The sequence below is a fragment of the Eucalyptus grandis genome, chromosome 7, assembly GCF_016545825.1.
Source record: "Eucalyptus grandis isolate ANBG69807.140 chromosome 7, ASM1654582v1, whole genome shotgun sequence".
NCBI classification, from domain to species: domain Eukaryota; kingdom Viridiplantae; phylum Streptophyta; class Magnoliopsida; order Myrtales; family Myrtaceae; genus Eucalyptus; species Eucalyptus grandis.
The window spans coordinates 17,810,165-17,833,567 of NC_052618.1; the positions used below are offsets into that span (position 1 = coordinate 17,810,165).

Here is a 23,403-nt window from a genome sequence, read left to right on the forward strand (position 1 = left end):
GCAAAGAGCAACTAAGAAACTTGTGCGCAATAGCAGGTATTACAACTGGTTACCGAAGGAAATTTACAAACTTAAGATAACTTTTGCATTTACGTATATCTATGATAGGGAAGCTGATTTGCAATCTGGAAAGATATCAAAAAACAACTAATGAACTTCATCTTTTATTTACAATATACTCATGGATGTTACTATAATTAATTTTATTTACAATTTACTAATAATAAGGGAAATTACGGTCATCAAGAAATAACAGTCATTCATTTTGCTAATGACTATGAAAATTCGCGATCCATATAGCAAAAGAAAGTGCATTCAAGGTAAATTACTTCCTATAAGATAAACCACTCCCTCTTAGGTTATGTTACCATTGTGACAATATATGACTCATTTTATCGGATGATTGCGAGAAAGTAGTGTACTATCTCACAATGGAGATTACTACAATGAAACAAGAATAAAGAAACTATAGAATGACCATGATTATGAAAGATATAGGCAATTTACTTATAAAGGAAAATATCCCATTGCAATAATTGATCAATAAGGCGAGATTGCAATAATGAGAAATAAATTATTATGAGATTGCAATCATGAGAAATTAATTATTATGTTGTAAGACCTTAATTACTACCTACCTAAGGAAACTTAGCTCTGAGCAAAAAAATAAAAAATAAATAAACTTAGCAATTTCAAAAAGTAATTTGCTACTTTAGAAGGGAGGATTACTGTCATGATAGTTTTGTTACTGATAACTTCCTATGCCTACGCCACGCACTTAGCCCGCTTGGGCTTATTCAGAACCAATCAATTAATGTGTGAAGTATTATAATTTATATAATAAGATCCACTAAAGTATTGTATTTTTATCTAATGACATGACGAATTTGTCTTTCGTAGTTGTCCCATATCTTCTCACGAATGGCAGTACCTTCTATCCTTGATATTAACTAATTGGGTGTGGAGAGTCTACTACAATCCTTACATTTATTGTCTACAACACGAATACTTAAACACATGACACATTATTTTCTCTTTGGGGTTTTTTTTTTTTCATTATTTCATTTTACCAAATTCTTGTTCACTCTCTTTACATCACCGAAGAATCAACCTCAAGAAAGCACGACCAAGGCTCATGCTTGCATTGAGCTTGTTGGTCATGCTGAGTTCGTGAGAGAAATAGATAGAGATAGAATTTGTGCTTGGTCCGCAAAGGAGATGACCGAGCACAAGTGTAGAATCCACGAGCCGTTGGTGGTGACGTTGACGGAGGTGAGCTGTGGCCGGTCATGGTGGCGGCGGATGAGCGTGGCGACGGTGGGGGCAAGCAGATCTGGCTCTCAGCCCTTCAGCACGTGGTGAGAAGGAGCGAGACAAGATGCAGACCCTCTCGCGGTGCAGAATTTTTGGGAGAGAGAGAGAGAGAGCCAAAAATAAAGAAAAGCAAGATGACAAGTGTCGGCCAACCCCGCGTGTCGTAGACAATGGGTGCATAGTCGGCCGCGAACATCCTCAATCACACTTTCTTTTATACTTCGTAATAGGGCAACTTAATTTTGCAGGAATCTTTATTACGTAATTATAATAGGGCAATCGTGTCTAATCAACAAAAAGGCTCTAAGCAATTTTGTTGTACAAAATGGCCATGTGTTTTCCTTAATTGGACCACTGCTGGTCATTAATTTACTTACTTCTCTTACTAACAATAACTAATTTAATCAATTATACATAAACGGCCTCAATTTCAATTAAATGCCATTTGTTGTTGTTGTGATGATCTAAATTATCAACTTCATATTCATAAATTCTCAATTACATAATGCTTTAGAACATTTTCTAAGTCAGATTTCTAGGTGATAAAGGTTTATTATACAAATCATTTAATTATTTTTCTTGTGAATGTTATAGTCTACTATATAAAATCATACCTTGGAATTATGCTTCAACCAGGTATTTGCTTGAAAATATTTTTGTTTTAATCACTAATTAAGACCATGATTTTGACCATAGGAAGGAATAAAGCACATGAGATAGTTTAGAAATGAGCAAAAAAAAAAAAAACTCAATTACGTGAATTCATTAATAATTTTAAGCCCAAATTTTGATTAAACAAATGAGGAAAATGACAATGATTTTTCACGACTTCACATAGAATTTGTGAGTTATTTTTCAGTAAATTATAATAATCAAGGTTCCACTCCATTATGGACCAAACCTATGTACATTCCCTTGATTTACTTCAAAATCATACTTAACTTCACGAAAAATAAAATGCTATCATTTCTGTTAATGAAATTTGTCAACAACACTAACATTGGAACTTGATTTTCATTAGTTTTCAAAATGTGAGGACCATTCCAAGTAATATATTTAGGGCTCAATTGACTCATGACTAAAATATTAAGACTCCTATGGCACTTTCTCTCTAAATATATTTAGGACTCAATTGCTTGTTACATGTGATTTTTTACGATATAGTTGCAATTCTTGTGTATCTTACTTAAATCGTCCTCTGGCCTTTGAGCGCACTAAAGCAAGTTGAAAAGTTCCAAAATAAATAAAGAAAAATGTGGAAAAAGACACAATAATCTTAACGGAGATTAAGACATAAATTACTAATAATACGGTTGACTTCATGAAAAGAGCAAAACATCTAGTGGGCTTTGAAATATATCCCAAGCATATAAAACAATCATAGAAAAGGCTAATTTTTTTTTTACTTCTTTATGCAGATAGTCTCCCTGGTCAGCTATTTCAAAAGCACCAGTGGATGACAACATCACATAGCTATGCTCCAAACATCATAATATATATAAACATATTTTGGAAGTGAATGTGTACCGCTTTAAATCTGCATGGGGGATTTCGTGTTGTTCTTCCTAAAAGCCTACGACTATGAGATATTAGCATGAGTTGAAGATACATGTTTGTTATGCCAGAAGTGCTTACAAAGAAACTTATTCCTTTTACACAATTTTGTATGCTTGCAAGCATGAAAATGCATGACATTGTGGACTTTTATAGTAATAGGACCTATGCAATGACAAAGTGCTTATTGAAATACATGATATGGAAAAGAAATGCATCATTTAGATTAGCATCATCGCTACTATTTGAAAATTCAATCCCCTTGCCCATTCTTCTTATTGATTTTTACCTAAGTCACCTAGACATTATATTTTATAGATATTAACAATTTAGATAACTAAATTCAATGAATCCGTCTCACAAGATTATGAAATCGCATTATTATGGATTATTCTAATGCCAAAATTCCCTTCAATGTTTCCCTATAAAGCCCTTCTAAGATACGTGTATTTGCAGCATGTAAGTTGAAAATTACTCAGATCCTATCACAAACTAAATTTAAATGGATTTCATTCTATTAGTTGGACTTTCTCCACAATGAAGTGAAACAAAAGATTGCTTTATCTAATTGCAGAGAAGGCATGATTGGATAAGTTATTTAGGAAGAAAATGAACTGAAAATTAAAAAATTAAAAAAAAAAAGAATAAGGATTAAAATTTAAGTTACATCTAAATAGCAAATGAGCAAAAGATTAATAAATAGTATATTCCTTTAATAGAAAGTTACATGTTGCTCGTTGAAGAATGCAACTAGAGTGCCAACTTGGTCATTTGATGTACTTGAAGGAACTGTCCTAGTGGTGAAAAAGTTTTTGGTATTTGGCAAGTCACGCAACTCCAATACATGCAAATTACGCAACGCAACTTTGCCACAATCATCAACTTCCACGATCTCCTGCACTAAGTTGCACTTGATAGCTTGGACCTCTTCAAGCTGTGGAAGTTCTCTCAATAATGAAAGAGGAAACAAAATTTCCATCTTGTTGCAACTTTCGACTCGTATCACCTTTAATGCACTGAAAGATTGGGAGGAAATAGAGTAGTTGCATATCTTCTCTAAGTTGATGAGATTCTTGAGAAGTAATGACTCCAATGTCTTAAAATCTGTATGGGTATGCGATTGGAGGACATAATGGATGGAGGGACTATTCTCGACACGCAAATGCTTTAATTTTGGAAAGCCTTCTTGGGATAACTTGCAAATACTTTGCTCAATTCCATTTGATCCATCTAAAAATAGATAATTAGTTTTGCCTAAGAAAGTCTGCATGAATCCTTTCTGAAGAATATTGCTTATTGGATCCAACTTAACCTGTAATGTGCTCGACCCTTTGTGCTTTGGCCACTTCCATGCATCATCTATCTGGATTTTCTGAAAAAAATTGCTTATTAGATCAAACTTAACCTGTGATGTGCTCGACCCTTTGTGCTTTGGCCACTTCCATGGATCACCTATCTGGATTTTGTACTTGGTTAATTTCTCGACATCTAGATCCTCAGGGAGACTACTTGGATCGAGAATGGACACATGCAAAGTGTAGAGATTCTTCAAGTTATTCAACTCAATAAGCTTGGCATTAGTTGGTGGAGTTTGCTTCACAGCATTCCATCGATTAAAGCTATTCTCCATATACAACTCCTCCAATTTCATCAAGCTTCCAAGCACACCCGGTTCAATTATCTGAAGTCGTGAGCAATGGTTTAAGTCTAACAACCTTAGCTCTACCAATTGTCCAATTTCTTTTGGCAATCGTTGAATTTTTGAGTTCACAAAACTGAGAATATGTAGCCCTTTTAGCTCGCCAATCATGGCTACATCGTCTAATGAACAACCATCAAGACACAAAGTGTGTAAATTCTCCAAAAATTGAAACGGCAAAGGTGAATGACTGAGACACACCTGAGAAAGATGTAAGACCATGAGTTTTTTCATAGAGTTGAAATATGAATTTGGGACCTTAAGAGATTCATTGTTTGTGAACAATAAAAAGATCCGCATTTCAGGGCAATCTAACTCTTTGGGAAGCTCCTTCATGTTAACATAGGCAAAGCATATTGCCGTACAACTTTTGAGCTTGTCCTTTGGCAGTTCTAACACCGACTTATCATTATCTTTCAACACAAGAAGAGGGTCATCTCTCGAAGCGACCGAGGCAACAAATCCACGAACCAAGTCATGTATCTTGAAACCATCAACATCTTCATCATCTTTTAACAAAAGAGAGGAGGCTTTCAGGGTTTGGACAAGTGAGCTCATCCTATCTCTAACTTCTTCCATGCTATTATCTTCTCGAAATAACCTTGAACCCACACTGTACCTCACCAAGTTTTCAAGAGAGGGCTTAGGGACACCATAAACAACACAAAGTCGTAATAGCAACTTCACCTCCTTGCCATCCTCCCCTTTGAAACGATCATAACTCAACTGCAGCATCTCATTTATCCTCTCACTAATTCCTCTGTTTGTAGACTTCTCGATTTGTCTCAAAACATCCTTCCATTCAGGAAAATCGGCGTGTTTAAAAATATTCGCCATTGCAATTATGAGGAAAGGCAAACCTGCACATTTTTGGACTGCTTCATCCACCAAGGAGTTGAACGGGTCATCATGGACTTTGTCTCCCACCGTCCTCTCAAACAATCTTTTTGCCTCTTCATCCTTCAGCTGTTCAAGGCGGAAGTCCCCGTCGCAGCCCATTTCCCTTTGCAAAACATCTTGAAATCTTGACGTCAGCAACAACTTGCACCCTATGACTTTGTTGTCATGTCCGCAAGGAATGCCCACTGATTTCAAGTCCAGCCCCTTCCACAGGTTGTCCAGTATTATGAGGACCTTCTTTTTCTTCCTCTCCTCATTTTCCAACCTCTCGAGCAGAAGTTTTGCTCGCCCGCTGGTAGTCTCTTTGTCCTTTATCTCAGTAAGGGCCAAGGCGTCCGCAATCTCTCCTTGAATCTTCTTGATGTCTGGATTTTCCGACACGTCGGCCTTAGTGACCCAATCGAACGACTTCTCTTCCATTATTCTCCTTTCAACATCCGCCAAGAGGGTGGACTTGCCAACCCCGCCCATCCCGTGAACCCCGACCACGCTATTGCTGTCATCGGCAAGAGCGTCCATGATGTCCCGAATGATAGAAGCTCTGGATTCGAAGACCCCATTGTCCCCAACCTTATTCAACGTCGAGGCAAAAGAAGGGGAGGCCGTCACAGTGGCCGACTGGACTACATCTTTGCCCTCTCTCTTGGCCGGAGTCAGAGCAGCAACGTTCCCCGGGGCAGGATTGCTGGAGGAGATGCCCTCTCTTTTGGCCGGAGTCAGAGCAGCAATGTTCCCGGGAGCAGGATTGCTGGAGGAGATGCCCTCTCTTTTGGCAGGAGGCAGAGCAGCAATGTTCCCTGGAGCAGGATTGCTGGAGGAGATGCCCTCTCTCTTGACCGAAGTCAGAGCAGCAACGTTCCCTGAAGCAGGATTGCGGGAGGAGATGTCGTTGAATTCCTTGAATTCCCTGCATTTTTGAGTGAGTCGCTGAATGACCTCAATCTTGTCCTTGGCCTTCCTGCTGAATTGATAGCGACACTTGGGATCAGGAAGAGTTTCATAGCAGCAAGTCTTGCTCGCCTCTTGGAAGTCGCGCAACAGGTCTGCCGCCTCCTTCAAGGCCTTCTCAGCACTTGCATGCCACTCTGTGACGCGACCGTAGACATTCCGAAGATTGTTTCTGGCCGCTTCAACGAGACTGTGGACCCTATCAACCTCATCCGCAAGCTCCTCGACTTCCTTCTGAAGATCTTGGGCGTACCTCTTGGAGTAGATCACATATCCGAAATGACGCTTGATGGGACCGCCTGCCCACTTCAAGACATCCCACGCAATGGAAACAACAGAATCGATCGACATTTCTCTTTGATTTTTTTTTTTTTTTTGGAGAAAGAAAGGGCGAGACAATAAGGATTTTTTTTTGTTTTTTTGGAGAAAGAAAGGGCGAGACAATAAGGATTTTCTTTTTTTTTTGGAGAAAGAAAGGGCGAGACAATAAGGATTTTTTTTTTTGTTTTTTTGGAGAAAGAAAGGGCGAGACAATAAGGAGACAGAGAGAGAGGACGATGGAAAAGAGAAGCAGATACCGAAGAAGTAGAGGAGGAAGAAGGATGGTTGTGCTGAGGAGAAGAAAGAGGGAAACAGAGCAAGAATGATGAGAGATGATCAAGGCGAAGAGATTTGAGCGCAAACAAGGATGACGGAGAGGGAGCGAAGAGCAATCAATTTAAGTATGAAAGAACTTGGTAACCTAACCCTAGTTAAGGCCTTAACTAAATATCAATTAATACCTTGGGTAGCTAAAATTAAAAATGAACAAGACCGCTATTGGTCGCCTTAATCAAGACAATAACAGGATGGCGGACTTATGGACAATCGGGGTAACAAAAAAGGATGATTTTCTGCATTTTGCTATTTCCTTAATTGACCCGTCACCAACACGACGGAGCCTCCACCGCTAATGAGCAAATTGAATTGTTATGAGAAAATCGTAAATGTAATGACCAGCTGTCCAAATAACAATATGATTCGACTTGAATCCTCGCCCGTGTGGAAAGTACAAATTGAGAAGGACAGGTCACGCCCATGACATGTAGTCTTGTCTAGCGATGACAATAGTACTACTAATTGGATAAGTTGGAGGTACAAGACTTTGCCAAGCGGCACACCAAGATCGAGCCAGGCGAACTCACCAACCGTCAATCTTAGTTGAGAGTACCCTCTCGTTCCCAAACAAATTTTTATAACGAGATTCGCTCCACGATTTAAGTTCTTGAATACAGTTATGATAATGGCAGTGACGGCTTGCGGTGGTAGTGATCGAAAAAACTTGCAGGGAGGCTGAAGATGACAAGGAAGAAACAAACAGTAGCGAGAAAAAGGAAAGAAACGAAAAATTAAAGAAAACATAAAAAAAAATTCTGAAATATCTACAATACCAATTTATTTTACTGCAATTTTTTATATGCTCGCTATATCACATAAAATAACTGGCACTAACTCGACCTTCGCATTGACATACTTTTGCCAAAATTAGATAGAAAAACTACATTATAAAATTATCAAATGGTTTAAGATTAAAATAACAAACTGAAAAGTGTTAGATTGGAGATTGCTCCAAATTGTCATTAGGCAGATATAAAAATAAACAAAGTGGACGTCCACAGCAAACTTTCGCTAGTAAATTTGATTATCAATAGCCGAGATTTAATACCAGCTATCCATCGAATAGAACCTTAGAAAATACCTAAATCATAAGGAAGAAAGAGGAGATGGGTACGAACTGTGGAGCTTACTTGTGAACGATTGATAGAAAAGGATGACATTCTTTATTTTATTTTATTGACCAATTCCCATCACCAATAGTTTAGTCTCCGTCTTTATCTGCCCAGCCACGCTCATGGGCAAACATTAAATGAGTCTCTATCATTTTGTCCGCTACTAAAGGACAAACATCCATTACGTTGTCATATCATTGATTTATACGTTGCCTAGCAGTTTTTTGATAAAGCTCCACTCATTGACATATTAGACTTGGATTCACAGATTTGCCGATAGAAAGCCCATAAAATCATCAATAAAAAAACTCAGTTTATAAGAAAAAATTAAAGTTGTCTAAATTTTTTACAACCATAATTGTTAGATTAGAATGTCAAATAACTGAATCTCATATATTGTTTATGACTATTCGAAAAGGTCATGACTAATTTTTAATAAAAAAAAAAATTTGACTAATTAAAGTCACGAGGGACGTTCTCTTTCAAATTAAATTGATAACGACCTTTTGCAACTAGTTTATTAGGAGTAAATGCATTTAAAATAATTTCGGAAAATGTATTCCTTTATATATAGGGGCACAAATGTGGAGATCCATCTACTTAGATGCTCATAATATATCCTACAAACCTTATAAACTGAACTCATGACATTAGCATGTGTCGGTGGCTCTAAAACCACAAAACATTGTGGGACTCAAATGCGTGATTTCTAGTTTCAAATTCGGAAATCCTTCAATGCCCTAGCCAATAACAACATTACTTGGTTTAAGTAACCATATCTTTTATTGTACAAATAAGTTTATTTTGCATCGTTTATCATTCTTTAAGAAAATGACAATGTTAACGGAAAATTATCATGTTATTAATATTCAATTATTTAGAAGAGAAATATGTCAAGCGAGTATATATATATATTTGCATGGAGAATAATTGTATTATCCATTTTGCACAACTTTTCAAAGAAATATAGTCTTTAGTTAAATGGCATGGATCTGCTTCTTTTGGTGATTGATTGGCATATAATCAACGCAGATGGGAATGCCGTTGCAATGCTTTTATATAGAGCTAGTGGCATATTTGCTATATTGTAATGATAGTGACATGTGGATGCACACAAGTATAAGATGAGTGATATCAATGCATGTAACATTAGATTACTTGTTTCATTTGTAATGGGTTAGAGAAAAGTACAAAGAGACACGGGGCAAAATTATCTAACATAGTAATTAGTAAGGTCACATGGTCTTATCATGCTTTGGAATGATTCAATATTCACATTTCATGGGATTTCTTCATTTATTGAGACACCGTCTAATGGCTTAGTTTTTTTTAAGCAAGAATTTATTTATTTTCATCATTATTAAGCCTTTGATTGGTGGGTTAAAAATATGATCGATATGCAAATTTAGCTTAAAAAATGTGCATGTTTGATTTCCTATTTGCAACCTAACCTTAGTTAAGACTTTAACTAAACATCAATCAATAAATTTGGTAGGAGACTCCAAGTCTTCCGCTAGCCAAAAGGAAAAATAAAGAAAGACCGTAGTCGGTAGCCTTTATCATGACAACAATGTCGACAATGTCTAAGTTCCTATCCCTTCCTCCCCTACTAACGGACAAAAATTGATTATGGTACAGGTCCTAAATCTGTTCCTTGTGTTGGTCCTTGAAATCCCACTGAAAGCATAGAAGTAGCATTACAGTTAAGCTAATTACTAGATTAGAATGTCAATTATGATTGTTAGGTTAGAAGTAACTTCAATTATAGAATTAGATTAGAACTTCTAAAGAAGTTAATCCTTTGTTTTTTTTCATTAACATTTTAAATTAGTTTACTTTTTTGAATGCTACTACTCTTTACGTAACAAAATTGATATTAGAAGCCCCAACTAACACTATTTCGTGGTCTCTCATTCTGATTGTAGTTTTCCCTTTTTTAAATGCTTGGATTTGTTTGGATTCTTTAATTTTTAACATTTTTTTTTCAAAAATTGCAATTACCAATAATTGATATCTAAAAATTTCTTAATACACAGTTATTGGCAAGGAGAGTTATATGGCTTTTCATAATCTACAAACCTAAGGTTTTTTTTTCATTTTTCATTTTTTTGAGGGAAATCAAAAGGCAGAAAAAATATGCTTAATATAAGGGTAAGCAAATAGAATGAGAAGTCAATAAAAGTAATGATAGAATGTAGTGTGGAATCTTTTAGAATCACTCTTGCATATTCCTATTTCATGACAATCATTTTGATAAAAGTTGTCCATCTTATGCATATTGCCACTGTGCCACGTGAATCTCATTAGAAGTGGACAATTTACAAATTACAAAATCACAATGATTTGAGGCTTTATGATATGGTATGGTAACCCATACAAAACACTCAGTTACATACATCGTCTCTAATGAGTGCATTCCGATATATTACTTACGCAAGAACAAAAGGCAATGAACTGAAAAACGTTCCAACAATTACATCTCATGAACTTGGTGTCTTCTTCGCTGGCTTGCTCAACTGGAACACTGGGTGCCGCCACAGCTTCCTCACTCTTTTTCTCAAACTCTGCGATGGTTAGAATGTCAAATTACTACTAAATCCTTACATTTATTATGACCATTTGAAAAGGTTATGATTAATTTCTAACAAAGAAAATTCTACGACTAAGAAAGTTATGAGTGATGTTCTCTTCACAATAAAGTTGATAATAAAGTTTATGAGGAAGAAGTGCCTACAAAAAATTTATTATATAAAGTTTGGCATTTTGTAACCTAGGGGCACAGACATGAACATCCGAAGCCCATAGAGAATATAGAAATAATATTATAATTAAGCTAGTTGAACAAGAAAAAGATTAACGTTTTAGTTTCAAAATGGTTTCCAGATCAAATAATTCTAAAATGTATGGTGGCTGTGTGATTGATTTAAATATTCAACAGCAACTTTGGAAAATATTCTAGTTATTGACAAGTTAGTCTTGGACTTAACTTTGGCTCTTAAATCTTCTTATTGACAAAGAACTACTCATTCCAATAATGAGATGCCATTACCTAACCTTGTTATTTAAATGAGTCATTCTCATCCATAGTGCCAAGAAGATGACAAACCTACAGAAGAGGACAACCGTCCCTAGATATGGCCAATCTGAATATAACACCGAAACCAAAATCACGACCAAAACTCGCGGTAACATTCGGCAAATGTGCCAAGAAGAACGGTTTTCCATTTAAATTAAGACTCCTAGGTTGTCTTTATTTCAATCCAACATTGACAAAAATAAAACGAGACAAAACCAGCAAATGGCCCATCTCTTGTTTTATCGCCACTACGAAGAGATTTTCAATTTTTTTTTTCATTTTCCTGACACGACAGTTTATATTTAATGTAAAGATTATGACAAGTAATCCAATCAGGGAATACTCGCGTGACATCACAAATCGACATACGCGTTGCCGCAAGCCTTACAGTAAAAGTTTATTTATTTTTGTTTTTGTTTGAGAGGGCCTTGATCGGATGCTATTGCTGGACCACCTTCTTGACCTGGGGCTGCTGCATCTCCAGTGTACCTAGAGTTCAATTATAATTGCTAGCACCTACAATGTCATGATCACACCAGCTGTCGATGTCCACTTGGTGAATATTATTTTCCATCCATATAGTATTTATAATATAATTCAATAAATTGCAAGAGTAATACACATTAGCATCACATATTAGAAAAGGATGTTAGCCTGCAATTCCTTTCATCCTCGAGCACTTTCAAAAGGATAAATTTATACTTGGATTTCTACGACCTCAAATCATTACCATCTAGCTTTTTAGAACTAGCGACCAAATGATTTAGAATCTTAACAAAGACCGAAACCATGAAAAAAAAAAAAAGGAGATGGGTATGCATTATGTAGCTTGGTAATCTCACCCTTAAGTAAGCACCAATCAATTGCTTGTGAAGTTGTAAACTTAGTGGCACACTACTCCAAGTCATTGTCCAAAGATAAAAACTACAGAATGATTACTTCTCAATTATAGAGAGATTTCTTTTCATTATAAATTTGAAATTGCAGTTCCATCAAGTGGCCCATAAAAATTAAGAACAAATTATTATTTTTTGGGTAAAAAGAATTTTTTTGGGGGTAAAATCAAGAACAAATTATTACAAGCTATTAAAGTAAGAAAATGATTCGCCTTGGATTATCACTTGTCTGATTAGTACTTTCTACAGTCTGTCTCTACCAATATAACAAAATGTAATTAAGAGAACAAATGGACAAGCACAAATTACACCTACATGCACGTGATAAGTAGCATCTTTAGTGTTTTCATAATGACAACATTTTCGTCAATGTTTGTATATGGGGTCTTGTGGGAATCAAAACGGAGGTGATCACACTTTGAAATGTATATGACACTTTCAATCAAAATATAATTAATAAGATGATTCGACTTCAAATCACGGCTCATATACAATTTGTCAACATCCATATAACAAATGTAATTAACAAAGAGAATAAACGGGCAGAGACAGGCTAGACTCACGTGACGTGGAGTTCTATCTAGAGGTGACAACATGTGTCCGAAATCCTTTTTTGAACTCAAATTTTGCGCAACATGTTCCATATCTTAAAATTTTAAAACCTAATCGAAATGAGATTAAAAAATCAAAGCCAACTCCATCTGAATTTATGTGGGTTTGCACCAGACTCATGTTCAACTTGTTGTAAGCCTAGTAATATGAGCAAATAAATTTTTACTACTATCTTGGGGGAGATCTCCTTTCAGTGGGGAAAAATATTTAAAAAGTTATAAAACCGCTGGATTGATACCAATCAGTCGTGAACATTTTTATCAGACCAATTTAGTTATAAAATTTTTCTTAATAGTATCAATTCAGTCCATCGACCAATTTAGGCTGGAAATTCTTGACATGGACTCTAGTTGTTGGATCAATTTGACAAGTTTTTGAAATTGATTGTATTTTTTGAAAGTTTTATGACTCAATTGCACTTTCATGATAAGTTTTATAACTTAATTATACATTTTGAAAATTTTAGGATATTTGTACTTTTGTAATAAGTTTTAAAACTTCCAATATACTTATCCTATCTTTTTATTAAAAAGAATAACTTTCTTTTGCATTTTGTACAATTTCGTAAGAAAAGATGAGAGATTTATGGAATATTTGACAAATATTTTAAATCAAAATTTTGAAGGTAAAAGATTCACTGATTACTTACCTATCTTTCTAAACATATATACAAGTTTTCACATGGAATTTTCTTTGTAAACACGTGAGGTTGAACTGGCCATTGGTTTTCCCAATCAATAGTATAGATTGATATTCCAAAGCGTATTTTTACAGCAACGTCATGTTTAAACTATAGTCTGCATCGGTCTTCAAGGTGTATTTTACCACAACTGTATTTAATCTTCTAAGCAATATCTAATGCTTTTTTCAATTTCATGCCAATTTTACTGGAAAAAGTATTTAAAAAGTTCTAAACCTTTTGTATTTGTGCTAATGTAGTCCTAAACCTTTTATTGGTGCCAATTTAGTCATAAACATTTTCACTTTGTGTTAATTTAATGCTTTCCAGCTAATTTTGGCTAGATTTTGCTGAGTGGGCACCGTTTGGCTAATGTGGCATAATCAGCATTAACGTGGACAATTTTTAATAATGTTTTAATATTTTTGATTTTTTTTTTTTCTTTTTTTTTTTTTCCTTCTCCTCCTCCTTCTTCTAGCCAGTCACCGAACATCAACGACCGGCTAGAGACGACGGTCGGTGAGGTCAAGGTTGATGTCCTTGTCGGCCATTAGCGAGGCTCGAGCCCTCGCCCATGGCCGACAAGGCTTACCCCGCCGCATCCGCCGGCCAAGTGCAAAGTCACGAACGTGACCTAGGCCACCTTGAGCTGGCCTCACCAAAGGCTAGGCAAGGCTCAACCTTGCCAAATTTGGCGAGGTTGAGCCTCACCATTGTTCGACAAGGCTCGTCGGCCGTCGCCTCTAGCTAGTTGCCAAGGTTCGGAGAATGATTGGAGGAAGGAGGAGGAGAAGGAAAAAGAAAATGAAAATGAAAAAGAAAATATATAAAAAAATTCAAAAAATTAAAATATTATTAAAAGTTGTCTACGTCGGCACGGATCATGCCATGTCACCGGTGGCTAGTGGCCGATCAGCAAAATCTGACCAAAATTCGCCGAAAATGACTGAATTGGCATAAAGTGAAAATGTTTAGGACTTTTTTAACATTTCCCCAATTTTACTCATATCGAGCCAACTATATTTATATATTTTGACACAAATGTCTATTTAATAAATTATATATATTAAGTATTTAAAAATTTCCCCAATTTTACTCATAGCGAGCCATCAATATTTAGAAAAATAATCAACTTGAAGTACGACCAATGGATCCATTTTTTTAAAGAAAACTGTTTTCGAAAAACTATTTTCAGACTTTTCAATGTTTGGATGATGGAAAACTAATTGATTTATGGAAAATGTTTTTATAGGCTAAAAACCAATAAGTTTAGATTGGGGTAAAACGATTTCCCATTTTGGTAAGAAAGAAATCACTTTCCCTAAAATATCAAATAAATGAAAATTGATTGTTTTATTTGAATATAATTTTTATGGAAAATATTTTCCTTTATCAAGAAATATTTAGTGAAACAAACACGCTTTAAAGCAAAATAGATTAAAAGTAACATTTTTAATAATATGTAAAAATTTTAGTTTTAAACCCAAGCAACGGACGGACATCTTGGTAGTCCCAAAAAAAAAAAAAAAAAAAAGAGGGTAAATCAAGCATGAAGGGCATGGGTTTCATTCCTGTCTACCAATTTTATAGAAGGAAACTCTTGTTAGAAAGTAAAGAGTCGACGCACAATTTTTTCAAAAGTGGTGACAATCGAGACATCGTTCAAAAAGTGCTGTCTGTGCATACACCAAGGCAAAAGCACATGGGGACCCTCGGAATTTCCAGAGTACTTAAAGAAACTACATGATTTTGATGATTAACTAATACATGATTGTGATAAATAGCATCTTTAATCTCTTTCACACTATCAATACTTTCATCGGTATTTGTATGTGGGCGCTTGTCTGAATCAAAACAGGGTGGCGATTAGAATTTGCAATGTATATAACACCTTTAATGACTAATTGCAATATCTAGTTGAGAAGACAATGCTAGCATTTAGCAAGAGAAGTCCTCTGTCCTAAACGTGCAGTAAATTAGGACTTCTTACGATACTAGATGTTGTATATCAAAACACTTGTATCTTATACAATCTCACCCGAGAATCACAATGTTCAAAACCTTAACTATAGTTCAGATTTAGTATTAGCGATCCAATGATTCAGAACCTTAACAAAGCCACAAACACAACAAAGAAAACGAAGATGAGTATGAATTAAGTAGCTTGATCATCTCATCTTAGTTAAGGCCGTAGCGCCAATCAATTTCTTGGGAAGTTGTACACTTGGTAGCACACTGCTCCAAGTCATCACTAACCAAAAATAACATTAAAAAATGACTGCTCTCGGTCTTCTCAATCAAGACCACAATTGTAGATTTGAATGCTTGATGTCTTCACATAATTAAATTTCAATTACAATCAGATCATAAAAAAACAAAGCAATAAATGCATTGAAAATCTTAAAACTTATCATTAAAGTATAACCGAGTCCTAAGATTTTCAAAAAATACATTTAAGTCCTAAATATTATTAGCATTTTCCAATTATCAATTTAGACAGAGTTAATGATATGACTCAATTGCACAAACTTAACAAGTTGTAGGACTTAATTGTATTTTTTGAAAATTTTAGAGCTTAATGTACTTTCATGATAAGTTTTAAGAATTTTAGTACACTTATCCCAGAAAACTAACTTATTGGTTGCTAAAGTAAGAAAAAAATTCGACTTGGATTATTGCTTGTTCATATGACAAAATGTAATTAAGAGAACAAATGGAAAAGGACAGGCCACACCCACATCCGCACGTGATAAGTAGCATCTTTCACCTATTCCAGAGCATTAATAATTCCATCAGTATTTGTATGAAGGGGCTTGTGGGAATCAGCACAGGGTGACGATTAGCATTTCAAATGCTTATGACACCTTCAAACGAGGGGTAATAGTAAAGTGATTCGACTTTATATTAGTGCTCATGTACTATGTACTTTATACAATCTGTCATCATCGACATAACAAACATACTTAATGAAGAGAACAGACAGGCAAGATCATCCACATTCACATGACATGTATATCTAGAGGTGGCAATATGCATACAAATCCATTTTCCAAATTTTAATGTGACAGGTTGTGTATTAGTCACTTAAAATTTTAAAAACCATCTGAAACAAGTTTAGTAACTCTACTCTACGTTGATCTTTGTGGATTTGCATCATATTCATTTGACTTTAGTGAAATGAGCAAATAATATATTACGACTATAACGGGGAAGATCTCCTTTTGGTGCCTCCCAATACTATTTAATTGGAAGTTGAAGATGGTAATAGTTATGATTCGCTAGATTATGTAGCAATTGTCTTATTGTTCCTTTACTTGACAGTCACCATTACCAACGTCTGAGTCTCCACACCCATTTCTCCATCGCTAATGGATAAACATAGGTAGGTGATAATTCTAAAAGCCCTCTTTGCGCAGGTCAATGAAATCACAGAAGTAACATTATATTAAAGCTAAGCGAACACGAAAAAAATTTGAAATTTAATTTTAGGATTGGTATACAGATCGAAACAGCTCTTAAACATAAAATGGCGATTTTTTTTTGGTTCTATATATTGAATAGCAACTTTTGTTAATGTTCTACTTATTGACATATTAAGACTTGGGCTAACTTACACCTTATATCTAATTAATGTTGTCCATTAGTTGAAAATAAGTCTTGACCTTTCATGTATTAGCTTTCAAATTTTCACAGTTTTTGACATGAAGCCCCTCATATCATCCCTTTAAGTTGAACAAAAAAACTCAATTTGCAAGTAAAAGAAATCCAAATTATTTCTGAACCTGTATGTTTGTTAAGACTATTTGAAAATGGTTATGATGAATTTCTAACAAAAAAATTGTTATGACTGATTAAATACCATGAGGGCTGTTGTCTTTGTAATTAAGTTGATAAAGATATTTTGCATAATAACTACCTAGTTAATGAGGAAAAAGTGCATATCATCTAAGCCTCATGTGTAGGTTAAGTTCAGGTCTCTAACTTGTAAAGGTGTTTTAATTAATTCGCACGTAGTTGGTTTTTCTTTTCAAACGAGCAATCTCTAACTATTAAGTTGGAAATTCTACAACATCCCAACCCTAAGATTAAGTAAGCGTATTTTTTTTTATCATAAACAAGTTAATTTTGCATTGTGTATCCTTTCTCAAGAAAATGACAACATTAACATACAATTATCATACCTTACCAAAAAAAATACAATTATCATATTACTTTTTATATTCAATAATTGCAAGATAGATACATCTTAAGAATAAGTAAGTATGATTTTTGTTATATTGAGAAGAATAAGTGTATTTTGCATTCTGCACTATTTCTTAAGAAAAGATTAGAATTTGATGGAATATTTGACAATTATTTTGAATCAGAAATTAGAAGGTAAGAGAATTGCTGATTACTTTAGAATCTTTATATATATATATATATATAGAGAGAGAGAGAGAGAGAGAGAGAGAGAGAGAGAGAGAGAGAGAGAGAGAGAGACACACACACACACACACACACACACACACACACACACACAGGTGAGTTCTCTTGTAAAAATGCGAGGTTGAATTGGTCGTTGGTTTCTCAGTAGTATACATTAATATTCGAAAGCGTATTTTTACAGCAACGTCGACTTTAAAGCTATATTCTATGGGACCTTTATCGTAATTTCTGTACAACATCTCACACTCTATTTGATTTCATACCAATTTTTGTCATAGCAAGGTCAAAGTATGAGATCGTCAATATTTCTTCATTTCGACACGAATGTTTAATAAGTATTTTTTGTAGTCTGTCATAATTCATATAACAAGATGTAATTAAGAGAACAAATGTAGAAGGACAGGTTACACCCACACTCGCAGGTGATAAGTAGCATCTTTAATCTTTTTCACAATATTAATATTCTCATCGATATGGGTATGTGGGGGCTCGTGGCAGTCAACACAAAGTGACAATTAGGATTTCTAATGTATTTTAACACCTTCAATTAAAAATTTAAATAATTGACTTGAAGTACGTACAAAGGCACCATAGGTTAAAACTAACATTTAGAATAATATATGAAAAATATAGTCTTAAACTCACGCAACGAACAGATTAAAGTATTGAGTGGCCTTGAATCTCTCAAATAGTTTAGAAATTGTAGTTCAACTACTACTACCGCTGCGTCTACTCATGTGAGTGAGTGCACGGTACCCAATGGTATTGCTCTTCATGTGATTCCATTCATCAAGATTGAATCACCTCCTTTTTAAATCATGAAATGTGGATCATCTTACCAAGTAGGACATTCAGTTTGCTTAAACTTTTTGTTGTTTGTCGAGCCCCCCTTTGTTTTTTGTTTCTTTGTACTTTTAAGGCCTTTTTTTTTTTTTCCTATTATGCTTTAAGATTCATTGTAATTATAATCAAATGAAAGATTCCCTAGTCCATCTTATTGTACCCGCTTCCAAGGATTAGATTTTGGTAGAAAAACTTCTGCCAAGTGCCTAGAGGTCCTTTTCCATATACCAAAGAGTATGTACTTGTAAGATACTCTTGCCTTTTCAATGTACCAAAGGACGCAAATATACACTACCAAAGGCTTGTTTGAAAATCGAATGACACCTTATACCAATCTAAGTGTAGTTTATTTATAAATGTAAATAAATTACCAATGCATAGATGGCAATACCTTTTTCTTGGCCACATGACGCCACAAGATTTAATTCACTTATTGCCAGGTGACCATGTGCGCAAAGTCGAATTATGATGTAACACAAGGGTTCGTCGTCCTTTGATTTTTAAGGTAAATCGAGCATGAAGGGCATGGTTTTTTGTTCCTATTTGCCAATTTTATAGAGGAAGGCTCTTGTTAGATGGTAAAGAGTGGTCGCAAATATTTTTCAAAAAAGTGGTCACAATTGAGAGATCAATTTAGACAGTGCTGTTTGTTTTGTATACCAAGGCAAAAGTACATGTGGAACCTTGGAATTTCCAGAGTACTCAAGAAACTACACGATTTTTATAAGTAACTAGTACATGATTGTGATAAATAGCATCTTTCCATAACTTTCATACTATTAATACTTTCATCGATATTTGTATGTAGGGCTTGTCTAAATCAAAACTGGGTACGATTAGAATTTTGAAACATATGTGACCCCTTCAATGATTGTTTGCAATATCTAGTTAATATGACAATGCTAGCACTGAATAAGAGAAGTTCTCTGTTCTAAACGCATAGTGAATTAGGACTTTCTCATGCTACTAGATGTTATATATATCAAAACAGTTGTATTTTGCTTGATGTCACAAGAGACTCACAATATTCAAAACTTAATATTAATCTGGATAAACTGAAAGTTATTAGTTGAGCATCCTCACTAGTACTATTGATTTAATGAAGACCCAAATCACAAGAAAGAAAGAGGAGATAAGTATAAATTATGCAGCTCGATCATCTCACCTTGGTTAAGGCCTTAACTAAGCGCCAGTCAACTCCTTGGGAAGCAGGACCCTTGTTAGCGCATTGCTCCAAGTCATTACTGGCCAAAAATAACAATAAAAAATGACCGATCTCCGTCCTCTCGATGAAGACAACAATTGTCGAGTTGAATTGACTTCTTTGTTTGATTTCTTCGCATTATTAAATTTAACTGGCAACCCATCAAGTGGCTTAAAAAAAAAAAAAAAAGATTACCAGCTGTCAAAGTACGAAAATGATTCGACTTGGATTATCACTTGTTTAATAAGTTCTTTTTATAATCTGTCATTATTGACATGATAATATGTAATTAAGAGAACAAATGGACAAGGACAGGTTATGCCCATACATGCATGTGATTAGTAGCATCTTTAATTGTTTTCACAATATTAATATTTCCATCGATATTTGTGCGAGGAGGCTTGAGGGGAATCAATACAAGGTGACGATTAGAATAAGAAATGTTTATAAAACCTTCAAAGAAGATGTAATTAGTAAATGATCCAACATTAAATCAGTGCTTGTCTGCTTTATACAGTCTGTCATCATTGACTTCTTTGTTTGATTTCTTCGCATTATTAAATTTAAATGGCAACCCATCAAGTGGCTTAAAAAAAAAATATATTACCAGCTGTCAAAGTACGAAAATGATTCGACTTGGATTATCACTTGTTTAATAAGTTCTTTTTATAATCCATCATTATTGACATGATAATATGTAATTAAGAGAACAAATGGACAAGGACGGGTTATGCCCATACACGCATGTGATTAGTAGCATCTTTAATTGTTTTCAAAATATTAATATTTCCATCGATATTTGTGTGAGGAGGCTTGTAGGGAATCAATACAAGGTGGCGATTAGAATAAGAAATGTTTATAAAACCTTCAAAGAAGATGTAATTAGTAAATGATTCAACTTTAAATCAGTGCTTGTCTGCTTTATACAGTCTGTCATCATAGATTTAACAAATGTAATTAATAAAGAGAACAAACGGGCAAGATCAGGCCATATTCACGTGACTTGTATATCTAGAGGTGACAATTTGTATAGAAACCCATTTTCCAAATGTTAGTGTCATAGGCTGTGTATGGATCACTTAAAATTTTAAAAACCATTTGAAATGAGTTTGAAATAACACAACTTTACATGAGTCTTTTTGGATTTGCATCATATCCATATTTAACCCATCTTGAGTTTAGTAAAATGAGCAAATGCTATATTACGACTATAATGCGGAATATCTCCTTTTGATGCCCCCCAATACTGTTTAATTGGCAGTTGAAGATGGTAATAGTAGTATGACTCACTAGATTATGTCGCAATTGTCTTCTTGTTCATTTGTGTGAGGGGGCTTGTGGGAAAAAAAATTGAAGTTCAATTTTCGAAATGGAATACAGATCGAAACAGCTCTTAATCATAAAATGGCCTTGTTTTTGTTCTATATATTGAATAGCAACTTTTGTTAAGTTCTACGTATTGATATATTAATAGTTGGGCTGACATACACCTCATACCTAATTAATGTTGTCCATTAGTTGAAACTAAGTGTCGACCTTTCATGTATTATCTTTCAAAAAGAATAAGTTAATTTTACATTGTGTATCCTTTCTTGAGAAATGACAATGTTAACGTACAACTATCATATTATTCTTCATATTCAATAATTGCAAGACAGAGTAAGTATTTATTTTTTATTGTGAAGAATAAGCGTATTTTGCATTCTGCACTATTTACTAAAAATTAGAATTTTATGTAATATTTGACAATTATTCTGAATTAGATATTAGAAGGTGAGAGAATCGCTGATTAATTGGGAATGTTTTTAAATATATGTACGGGTTTTTCATTGAGTTTTATTTGTAAAAATGTGAGGTTGAATTGCTCATTGGTTTTCTTAATCAATATTGTGGTCTTTAACTTACATTTCATCGAACCTTTATTATAACTTCTATACAATGTCTCGCACTCTATTTCAATCCATACCAATATTTGTCATAGGAATTTTAAAGCATGAAACCGTCAATATTTCTCTATTTTGACATGAATGCCTATATATTGTGTATGTGGTTAAAAAAAAAGTATTGACAAATATTCAAGATATATTTGAGAAGATTAACTAACTTGAAGTGGGAACGGCGGCAAAATACATTAAAACGAATGTTTGGAATAATATTTAAAAGCACAGTCTTAGATCTATATGTGCTATAAACGGACACATTGTTATTGATGTGAGTGAATGCGTGGTATCCAATGACTTTGCTCTTCACGTGATTTTGTTTTTTTTTTTTTTTTGGTAAAGGTTCACGTGATTTTGTTTGTCATTATTGAATCTCATTTTTTCTAAACCGTGAAATGCGGGTCTTATTTGTGCCTTTTGAGGCATTTTTTTTGTCTTAAACTCTCTGATTTGAGGATCATAATAATTGTAATCAGATGAAAGATTCCCTTTTGCATCATACTTTCCCCGATTCCAAGATTGGCTTTTGCTAGGAACAATGCTGCCTAGTGCAAATGCACGAATGCCAATACTTTTGTCTTGGGTACACATGCCTTCCACGATATTTAATTCACTAATTGCTTGGTGACCATGTGCGCCAAGTTGGATTATGATGTAACAAAAGGGTTCATCCTCCTTGGATATCCAAAAAATAAAAAATTATTATTATTATTATGAAGGTAAATCAGGCATGAGGACGAAAGGGAAGGACACTCTTGCTAGAAAGCAAAGAGTCTCGCACATATTTCTATGAGAGATCCAAGTGGGCTACAAACCTAAATGAAAAGCAAACGAGGTTGCACGAATGAAGATACCTTAAAACTAAAATTGGACCGTCATCTTAATTAAGTCTCCATAATAAGCCCACTTCATTTTAGGGCCTTTGATATGTAGGTCAGCCCAATTCACTTTAGGTCACCGGTAGCACCATAAGACGTCCCTTAGTTTTTATGGCTGATAACCAAACAATTGAACTTGGGAAACAATGGCATGTTGCTTTATGTAAGAAATAACGAAGAAACAGTCAATTTTCAAAATGTTAAATCTAAATCCCAAAGCTCTCGCACTTAAGAAAGCCGTCGGGGCACATGGATAGTTACTGAACTCCACCAGCCATGATCTGTCCGAACACACGAGAGTCACAACTTTCTTGTTTTACCGGATATTTTTCTTGATGAATCTGTAAGGTACAGCTTTGGAATACGCATGTTTGAACCACCAATGCATGATATTAGCATAAACTGAGGAGAGAAGCACAAACGATATAGATTGCTAACTTGAGTAGCTTTAAGGAGCAATGTTTAACTGACCAACAAAAGCCATCGATTTTAACCTAGTTGCTTGTCACAATATTTCTTACTGAAATTAGACGTGAAATATGTTTTTGGAAGAGGTGGGAATGGGGCAGGGCTAAATTCTGGGCGGAAGAAAGCTACCTGATGCAAGGCAAAGGTGCTCCTTGGATTAAGCTGAGAACTTTCAAGAAAATAACAGTCACATGT

The 23,403-nt window shown here is 34.8% G+C and overlaps 1 protein-coding gene across 1 annotated transcript; it reads right to left on the reverse strand.

Moving 5' to 3' along the window:
- Positions 1-3,580: 3,580 nt before the first annotated feature.
- Positions 3,581-6,766, reverse strand: LOC120295915 (disease resistance protein At4g27190-like). The gene has a single exon (XM_039317529.1). It carries the CDS (start codon positions 6,764-6,766, stop codon positions 3,581-3,583), a length of 3,186 nt encoding a protein of 1,061 aa, XP_039173463.1.
- Positions 6,767-23,403: the final 16,637 nt, after the last annotated feature.